Here is a 10080-nt window from a genome sequence, read left to right as displayed (position 1 = left end):
TCTGTGAGTTATCATTTCTATTTTCAAACAGTTGGTGTCATTTTCTTGCTTCCTAACTATCCATTTTCAGGCCTATTATAGTTCTGCACTGGATACATCTTGAGCCACTACAATTATTATAAGTCCTGCGATAAATACTCTGACAAATGCCAATCTATTGCTTTTGATTTTGAACTTTTTAATTGATTTTGCAGTTGTACAGCTCATGAGAGCATACAGGAAGGTTATATTGCTCTAAACGCCATTCAACGAAGACATACAAAAGTTTCCATTAGAGACACTAGATCTGTTTGTAGGTTTGATTATTTCACCCCCTTCATATTTATTTAGACAAGAATTCATTGTCATATGATCCTGCATATGCATTATATCATAGATTGTGACTGATTATATTTCAATTTTATGACGGATATTATTCATCGCTAATATTTAGTTTTGCGATAGAATGCAATCTGTCGCCAATTCATCGCTAAATTAGCGATGGATTATATTCTGTCGAAAAACTAAATCGGTGCTTATTTAGTGACGGACTTGCGACAGACATGATCCATCGCTAATTAGTGATAGATTAGCAATAGATAAGTTTTGTCGCTAATTAGCGACCAAGAATATGTTATTGAAGCTATCTGTCGCTAAACACTTTAACGATGGATTAGCGATGAATTAGCGACGAATATTGTTCATTGCTAATCCGTATTTTTCTTGTAGTGGAGGAAACTGGGCAACGAAAACTTGGAGGATAGGTTCATGAGGGATTGGTGGATCCTGAACCAGTTGTTGGACAGGTTGGGCACCGATAGATGACCGAAGTGGCCATCGTGGTAGTGGCGGAATATCGAGTCGGGGGCCGAAGTGGTTGTTTATGAGGGATTGGTGGTTGTTGTTGTTGTTATGCAGATTGATGATTTGAAGCTTTCGGGGGAACGAGCAGAAGAGGAATGGAGACAGAGGGGCACCACTTGTTTCGCCAACTAGGGAGAGCAGATCTAGCTGGCCCATCCAAGAGAAGAGAGATGTGGAAGTGAAGGGCGGTGCAGGGATGCCAGTGAATTCCTGAACCATCTGCCAAAATTTGTGTTGTCTATCATGAGGACGATCGTTGGAGCTCTCCACAATGCCTTGGACCACTTCTTGCGGTTCTTGGGGATGGCCAGAGCCCCCTCACTCCCTCATCGGGCCACTATTACTTTATCCTGACATGATTGGGTGTCGCTAAAGCTCGAACGCTCTAGCAAGATCTTGGTGTCTATCCTAGTTGTTCGCACATCATCATCAAACAAACGGATATTTGGAACACAACATCCATGTATGTTGAACTTGGTATAGTTGTTACAGAACAAACATAACCAGTGTTCTATTTCATCTGTTTTTGTTCATTTCGCCCAATCCTAAACAAACCATCAAACTTACCCTTAATGATCAATCCCCAAGAATAAATACCCATGATTAGTTCTAAGCTCGTAGCATTTTTGATAGACTTGGAACGATAAGGAGGTGGTGGGTTTGAGCCTTACCCTGGCGTTTGTAGTGTTTCATACCACTACAATCGCATGAACAACAGGAGATGGTGTTAACCTCTTGATCCTAGGTTCTACTCTCATTAGGTGTGGAGGCACCTTTAATTGGTGGTTTTAGAAAAGGCTTTGATGTCCATGACCTCACCGGTTCTTGGCAACTGTTCCTTGTCATAATATATATAGTCACTACAATATGAAAATTAAAAATATGAGCATTTTCAATATTGTTTTTGCAAATTCAGCCATGTGGATGTGGATGTGATTGGCACGATGAATTTGCTAGGAATCAATCGATGAAAAAAATTAATTTTTGAATGCTTGAATATCTATGAAGATTATGAGCCAATGATTTTAAAGCTTTAAAAAAATCTAGTTTATACATCAAAATTGAATGATTCAAGAGCATGTTCTTATAAAACCAAGCATCTAGATCGCATCCTCGTAGTTAGATTCAAGAGAAAAGAACAAAAAATCCATAAAAATTGCTGTTTAGACATTAGTTTTCATATTTTCAGTTCTCATATTTTAATTTCTCTTATATATATTAAAAAAACAGAGGAAACGAAATGACAAAAATGACCCTGCTTCCAGGATAGGTGCCCAAAACGGAAGCGCCCACGTGAGAAACAGAGGAAACGTGGCAGTTAGCCGGTCAACGGCATGAACGCGGCTTTGGTCATTTTGGATGGTCTTTCTCGGCACTGTCCTGTTAAAATCTCATTTGTGCCATCACGATCCTTCGTGCCACCCGTCTCTCTCTCTCTCTCTCTCTCTCTCAGAGATGGCCGCTCTATATAAACACCACCGATGGATCAAGCAACTCTACAGCTTCCCCTCCTTGAATTTCTTCTTTCCCTTTGTCTTCTAATAAAAAACCTATTAGCTATTACAGGCATTGTAGTAGTTTTTGAGAGGAGAAAGAGAGAGAGAATTCATGGCTGCCATCATGAAAACGAAGGGTCTAGCCTCAGAGAGACCATCATTCTTGGTGGGGACTCCTGCCTTCTCCCTGGTGGAGAAGAAGATGATGGTCACCTTTGGCGCCGGAGACGGCTCTTCCGTCCCATGGGTCAGGAGGAACTTCCATCTGCGGAAGTCAGTCCAGCGGCCCACAATGGCAACTGTGAGCCATAACTTGGAGAGGGCAATGGTGGCGGAGAAGGCCGTCACGTTCAAGGTGAGGGCCATCGTGACCATAAGGAAGAAGAACAAGCAGGATCTCAAGGAGATCATCCGGAAACAACTGGACGCTCTCTATGATAAGATGGGCAACAACGTTTTGCTCCAGATTGTTAGCACCCAGATTGATCCGAGTAAGCAATTCTTTTTCGCTTCATTCAGTTACATATACGATCCAGTGATCAGGCCGAGTACTTAACAAACTATTCAGCACGAATAGGGCTGAAAAACAAGCTGACCTGCTTGTGGCTTGGTTGGAGCTCGTTCAAACTCCTAAAATAGGCTCGACAAGCTGAATATGAACAATAGGTACTCGGCTCGGCTAGCTTGATTCATATAAGCTTGTTAGGTAGTAAAAAATATATTTTAGATATATTTTGCATGTATTTTTTCTGTAATATGAGCCAAGAACAAGGCACCATCAACTCGACTCAGTTAACTCGTCCTGATTATAAAGCTCAAACTCGGCTTGGATCGCCACAAGAATGAGCCAAGCTCAGGCACGAAGCAGCAAAAATCGCTGTGCGAAATGTATGTTCAGCAACGCAGTGTTTTTTTGTGTTTTTGTGGGCTGAGTACTTTGTTAAGTGCATGGCACGAACGGATCTGCAATTTTGTGGTGTAGGTGTTGTGAATTATGCTTAATTTATTCTAGTCTTTAGTGATCTTTTTGCGTCACATGCAGGTACAAGATCAGCTAAGATGAGTAACCCGGCCATTTTGAAACATTGGCTTAAGAAGTCGAACGTTAACGCGGAGAAGGTTGAGTACACAGCCGAGTTCGTCGTCACTTCAGATTTCGGACAGCCGGGAGCCATCACGGTGGTGAACCAGCACCAGAGGGAGCTCTTCTTGGAAAGCATAGTGCTTGAAGGGTTCATTGGAGGCCCTGTCTATTTCACATGCAATTCTTGGGTTCAGCCCACCAGAGTTCATCCAGAGAAGCGAATTTTCTTCACTAACAAGGTAAAAAAAAATGTACTGCAGCTGCTTGTTTCTTGTCTTCCTTTTCCATGTTGGCTCATTAATCCCGTTGAAATTTACGATCGAAGTCGACTATTATGAATAGTAAAAATAGAGAATACAATTTTCTGATATACATGATAATATTACAAAATGTTCTTGTAAATTATGGTGAGAACCAAGAATATAATCTGTGATTTCGAATCCAGTGGTTAATTCTGCTCTAACAACTTCTTTATACGGCAAATGTTAATTTGTTGGAGGTGACAGCTGAAAAGTTGATAAATTATTCATCCTTAATGTCTCTGTAAAAATCCAACATTCAATTCCTTCCGAAGAATTGGATTCTTTTCTTTATTTTGAAAGACAAGCATGGGTTAGTCAGACCCACCAGCCCACCACAAAGAAACGTGCACTGACAGCTCCTACCAACCACGCGGAGCCTCAGTTGGGAAAGAATTGGATTCTTTTCCTTGTTTGAGAATCTCCGAGCTTCTTCCACTCTGACTTTGAAGAGTAACTGGGACCAATTCATCAGCATATACATTGACAGACATCTATCAGAAGAACTAAACCACACTTTATTTCTTCTACGATGCAAAATTCTTCTATTAAATGCTGACAAAAACCTCTTTTTGTGAAAACAGGCATATCTGCCATCCGAAACTCCTGAAGGGTTGAAGGAATTGAGGGAGAAGGAGCTGAAGGAGATAAGGGGAGATGGGTCAGGCGTTCGCGAGCTCACGGATAGGATATTCGACTTTGACGTTTACAACGATCTGGGTAACCCGGACAAGGGTAGAGATATGGAGAGGCCAACCCTAGGTGGCGAGAAGATCCCATATCCTAGGAGATGCAGAACGGGGAGGTCCCCTACAGATAGGGGTCAGTGTCCCTTTCCTTATTTTTTTTAGTTCTTTTCTTGGGACATAAAATTATAATATTCATCCTTGCATTAGGGCTGGTAAACAAGCCAAACCAACGGAACAGAGGGATTGTAACGATAAAGTTTTTTAAAAATTGCACACATCCAAATTGCAGAATTTCAAATTATTACAATAAAGTCTTTTTTCAAAGTTGTTCTTTAATCTTTGATAAGGTTTTTTAAACATATATGACCTTTCTTTATAATCTTCTTATTGGGTGTGGCGAGTGAAGACCCTTGTTAGTCGTCAGTATTTAATGATGATAAATATACAAGATTGATACTTACAAGAGTCATACATGGCTAGGTGAGTCGGTTTAAGGCCTTCAAGTACTTAAAGGATGTCAAAAGTTCGATACGCTGAGTATTGTTGCTTTCAAGCAGGAGCAACAGGTTCCCTAGTCATTGTAACAATATCGGCTATATATAAGATATATATCACGATATATCACCAATCAATCCAAATTCTATAAAATTCCATAAAAACAGACCAAAAAAAGGTATCAGGATATATCACGATATGGGTTGGATTGAAAATTATTTTTTTTTACCAATATTTTTTTTCTATATTTTACACTTTCAACGACAGAGAAACAAAAGCAGTGATTCTCTAGGATTCAGATCAGAAAATTAAAAGAATATCCCTAAAGATTTCCATTTTCTCACCCATTTCTATAGCAGATTTTTTTTCATAATTTTCTTGTTTTTTCTTCTTTTTTTTTCCTTCTCTCTTTTCTTTACATTAGAGAAGAGATAAATAAAAGCGCCAGCAAATTCTGCTTGTCTTCCTTTTGATGTTTAGCAATCTTTCAAAGGTTTCACTTTGCTTAACTTTGTTCTAATTTCTGCAAAATCTAAAATTGGAGCGGTCAACTCTCTCTCTCTCTCTCTCCCCTTTTAAATATCGAAGAAAGAAGAATACAGACACTTGATGATTGACTTATAACCATGGCATAATCTTATGTTTTTTTTTTTCATGGGGGAACAGATATATCATGCGAGAGCAGGGTGGAGAAACCGCATCCAATGTATATGCCTCGCGACGATGCATTCGAAGAGAGTAAGAAGGACACCATCGCGAGAGGCAGACTCAAGGGACTGCTGCACACCTTGGTCCCTTCCCTCAAATCCTCCATTTCTGACGACAACAAGGACTTCAAAGGCTTCCCGGAGATCGAACGGCTCTATCTTGATGGACTCGTCCTCAAGTTTGGGCTGCTTGACGAGATTTGGATGAAGCTTCCCTTGCCCAAGCCCGTCAAGAAGATCGAGGAGTCGTGCTTGGGCCTATTGAGATTCGATACCCCCAGCATTCTCTCAAGTAAACTTTTCCTTTTCTTTTTTTTCTAAAGACTCTTTAATAAGCATTACAAAAAATTCTTCCTCACTCAAATCAGAGTTTAATGTGATTACACTTTTATTGTGCTGCTGCACCTAATCACCCACCATCTTTGGAATACGGCCTGTCAGCCGTGGGACCTAGATGGGTGATCAGGTGCAGCAACACAATTAAAGTGTGCAATCACATTACACCATATCTCAATTCCTCAAATTACGTTTGATCCTCTTTTCCTTACAGTAATATAAGCTAAACATCTTACCTCACTCATAACATGATTCTAGCGATCATTGTCGTTTCCATCTAACAATTTGTGTGCTAAAATATGTAGAGGATAAATTTGCCTGGTTACGAGACGACGAATTTGCCCGTCAGACGTTAGCAGGCGTTAACCCCGTAAATATCGAGAAGCTCAGTGTAAGCAGCCTCACAACTTACACCTCTCTCTCTCTCTCTCTCTCTCTCTCTCTCTCTCTCTATATATATATATATATATATATATATATATATATATATATATATATATATATATATATATATATATTTATGGTAATTTGTTAGAGATGGATCCTTCAATCATGTTTTTTTTTTGAAAAAAATACATTCTTTCAAATCATGAGATTTTTGTCCACAAGTTTGATTTTTCTAAGTGGGTGGTTATATTTTATCACCCCATGGCCTCTATGGGGCCATGTTACTGCATGAGATGTGGCCCACAATAGATTTAATATGCAGGACCCTGAGGTATTGCTTGAAAATGACCGACTGCTTTTTGGTTTGTCCTTTTCTTTCTTTTGAGATTAAATATCTTCTTCTACAAACATTTTATTCTTGTTTTTTTTTTTCAAATTGCACTTTGGGACCTCAGGGCCATTTTCTTCGAAAGAGGAAAACTACAACGTGGGCGGCCGGTAAACCAGGCTTGCCTTTGTCACATAACACAAGAGATCCATTTCTGTCATTCCTTAGGACATTTTGTTTGTCATCTTCCCACTAGGTGGAACCACGTGTCCTATACTTGTAGTTGGAGGATGATGCTCTTTCCAACGAGTGACGTGTTTGCAGCAAGGCATAGGTGGAGGTGATTGTAACAAAAACTGTGCTGAATTTTCAGGTGTTCCCTCCTGTTAGCAAGCTCGACCCGGAAGTGTATGGCCCTCCAGAGTCTGCCATTAGAGAAGAGCACATTATAGGCCAGCTTGACGGCATGACGGTGCAACAAGCTCTAGAGGAGAACAAACTGTTCATGTTGGACTACCATGATGTGTACATGCCTTTTCTCGACCGGATCAATGCCCTCGACGGCCGGAAAGCCTATGCGACGCGCACTCTCTTCTTCCTTACTGCGCTCGGCACGTTGAAGCCCATCGCCATCGAGCTCAGCCTGCCACCATCATTGTCTGTTTCCCGATCCAATGAAGTCCTAACCCCATCAACTGATGCCACAACTTACTGGTCATGGCAGTTGGCCAAGGCCCATGTTTGTTCCAATGATGCTGGAGTGCACCAACTTGTCAATCATTGGTAAGTTTGTGCTTCTTGCTCACTATTTCATTTCTTGAAGAGAGATGGAGAGACATAGAAAGAAGACTGATGATTAATATTGGCATGAATTGTTGGTTAGGATTCGCACACATGCATGTGTTGAGCCCTTCATACTGGCAGCACACAGGCAGCTCAGTGCCATGCATCCCATAATGAAGCTGATGCACCCCCACATGCGCTACACCCTCAATATCAATGCAATGGCGAGGCAGACACTCATCAATGCGGGTGGAGTCATCGAGACATGCTTCACGCCGGGGCCCTACTGCATGCAGATAAGTGCTGCGGCTTATGAGAAAAGCTGGCGATTCGATCAGGAGGGTTTGCCTGCAGACCTATTAAGAAGGTCTCTCTCTCTCTCTCTCTCTCTCTCTCTCTCTCTCTCTCTCTCTCTCTCTCTCTCTCTCTCAGCGATAGAGCAGAGTGGACTCAAGTGCCCTGAAATTAGGCGTGTCAACGGGTCTGGTTTGGTTTAGGACCCCGGTGGAACCAGACTTAGACCAGATTTTTTGGTATGGTATCGGGGCCACTCCTGAATCTAATCGGGTCCAATATAAGAAAAACCATACTCGGATCCGATAAAACATATATCAACCAAACCCGAACCATACCCGGTAAAACCATATTTTTTTTAATCATTTTTACATTGTAAAATTGCAGGTCTTAATCGGAACTCAGGTCGAGTCTTCACAAACTATACCTGGGTCCATGAATCAATCAGACCTTTGGGTCCGGATCTGGGTCTTAATCGGGTCTTCTTACACCATGCCCAGACCCTATAGGGTTTGGTTCGGTTCGGGTCGGGTCTGGGTAAACCAGGCCCGTTGACACCCCTAACTAAAAGGGAGCAACCGAAAGGGTGTGAGTCCCATCGTGTTCGGACCCTGATGCGCCATGAGGTGCTGTTGTGAAGTCAGATTGCTTGGGAATGCAGTTCTAATAAGGCTTCAAACCCTTTATATTAATTTTAATAGTGCCCAGCTGGTGGAAATGATAAGTACACTCTCGAAAGCAATGATAATTTTAAAAATGTATAATAAAATTTAAAGGTATGTTAAGCCTTTTGTTTTGTAAAAAAAATCAAATATAATATTAATAATAACAAATATATTTTTAATATTTTAATTTAAAAAAGAAATTTATTATTACGTCATAAAAGTAATTTTATATTTTTTAAAATTATTATCACTTGTTAAAGTGTTTTGATCGTTATAATCAATTAAGCACTCGTACGTATCATTAATAAAAAAAAGTTAAACCTATGCGTGGACGTGCATGAAGCACAATAAAAAGCAATTATATCTTAGGGTGGGCAAGTGATTGTTTTAATTGACCAAACAGGAAAAAAGAAAAACTATACATAATGTCTGATTGGAGCCGATATATCTGAATCAGCCCCAGAATCAAATAGAAAAAAGTCCTTTTCAATTTGATTTTGATAACACTGATGCTTGGTATTATTATTGATGACTTGATTAGAGAGGGGTCAGACTCACAAACTTTGTTCTTTTCTCCTCTGCAGGGGTGTAGCCGTTGAAGACCCATCCCAACCACATGGACTCAGGCTCCTCATCGAGGACTACCCTTATGCAGCCGATGGGCTCCTCATATGGTCAGCCATCGAGAAGTGGGTGAACCACTACGTGTCTTACTACTACCCTGACCCCACCACGGTCCAGTCGGACACCGAGCTCCAATCATGGTACGCCGAGTCCATCCATGTGGGTCACCGTGACAAGCAGCATGAGAAGTGGTGGCCCACCTTGAACACCCCTGCTGACTTGGCCTCAGTCCTCACCACCCTCATCTGGGTTGCATCGGCTCAGCACGCTGCGCTCAACTTCGGTCAATACCCATACAGTGGCTACGTGCCCAACCGGCCACCTCTTGTGCGGCGGCTCTTACCTCGCGAAGGTGACCCGGAGCATCAATTCTTTGCTGACTCGCCGGAGAAGTACTTCATGATGTCGATACCAAGCATGCACCAGGCAACCAAGTTCATGGCAGTCATCGACTTGCTGTCGACGCACTCACCGGACGAGTTGTATCTAGGACAGCAACCACACCAGTCAATGTGGACGGCAGACCTGGACCTGATCGAGGCATACTACAAGTTCTCGGCTGATATCCAAAAAATAGAGAGGGTCATCCAGCAGCGAAATTTGGACCCAGCCCTTAGGAATAGGTGCGGAGCCGGGGTGCTCCCCTATGAGCTCATGGCGCCTAGCTCAGAGCCCGGTGTGACCGGGAGGGGGATCCCTAATAGTGTTACAATTTGAAATGTGTTGAGGGATGTCTAAATGAAAATTCTCTTTGGGGTATACCAATACCCTGCAACTTTGTATTATAACAGTAAAACATTGTCAGGACTTTAGTTGTTACAAATACCGACGGGGACTCCGCTTGTCTGGTAGGAGCTGCTAGTGCACGTCACCTTGTGTTGGGACGTTGCAAGTTCAAATCCCAATGGTATGGTTGTATAACTGGTAGGGTCTGCCTAACCCCACCTTGCCTTTCAGAAAAAAAAAGTAATAATAACAATATTATGCAAGTTAATATCAATAAAAAATGGCAGTACTTTCAATTTTCCAAAATGACCAAAACTTTGACTC

At 41.6% G+C, this 10080-nt stretch overlaps 1 protein-coding gene across 1 annotated transcript; it reads left to right on the top strand.

Moving 5' to 3' along the window:
• Nucleotides 1-2345: 2345 nt before the first annotated feature.
• LOC149846490 (linoleate 13S-lipoxygenase 3-1, chloroplastic-like) lies at nucleotides 2346-9853 on the top strand. The gene is made up of 8 exons (XM_089996367.1): nucleotides 2346-2830; nucleotides 3382-3662; nucleotides 4307-4544; nucleotides 5573-5905; nucleotides 6255-6340; nucleotides 7038-7447; nucleotides 7548-7814; nucleotides 8991-9853. Exons 1-8 carry the CDS (start codon nucleotides 2452-2454, stop codon nucleotides 9745-9747), a joined length of 2751 nt encoding a protein of 916 aa, XP_089852493.1. The 5' UTR covers nucleotides 2346-2451; the 3' UTR covers nucleotides 9748-9853.
• The last annotated feature ends 227 nt before the right edge of the window (nucleotides 9854-10080 follow it).

The sequence above is a fragment of the Nuphar pumila genome, chromosome 2 (genome assembly GCF_984573655.1).
Source record: "Nuphar pumila chromosome 2, dmNupPumi1.hap1.1, whole genome shotgun sequence".
In the NCBI taxonomy this organism is placed as follows: domain Eukaryota; kingdom Viridiplantae; phylum Streptophyta; class Magnoliopsida; order Nymphaeales; family Nymphaeaceae; genus Nuphar; species Nuphar pumila.
Note: the sequence above shows the minus strand (reverse complement) of the source record. Positions and strands in the feature narration are given on the sequence as shown.

Bases quoted from the DNA above. Each gene is read 5' to 3' on its own strand.
- LOC149846490 (XM_089996367.1), top strand. From the start codon at position 2,452: ATGGCTGCCATCATGAAAACGAAGGGTCTAGCCTCAGAGAGACCATCA. The intron at 6,341-7,037 runs GTAAGCAGCCTC...CTGAATTTTCAG, and splicing joins TAAATATCGAGAAGCTCAGT to GTGTTCCCTCCTGTTAGCAA. The intron at 7,448-7,547 runs GTAAGTTTGTGC...ATTGTTGGTTAG, and splicing joins CACCAACTTGTCAATCATTG to GATTCGCACACATGCATGTG.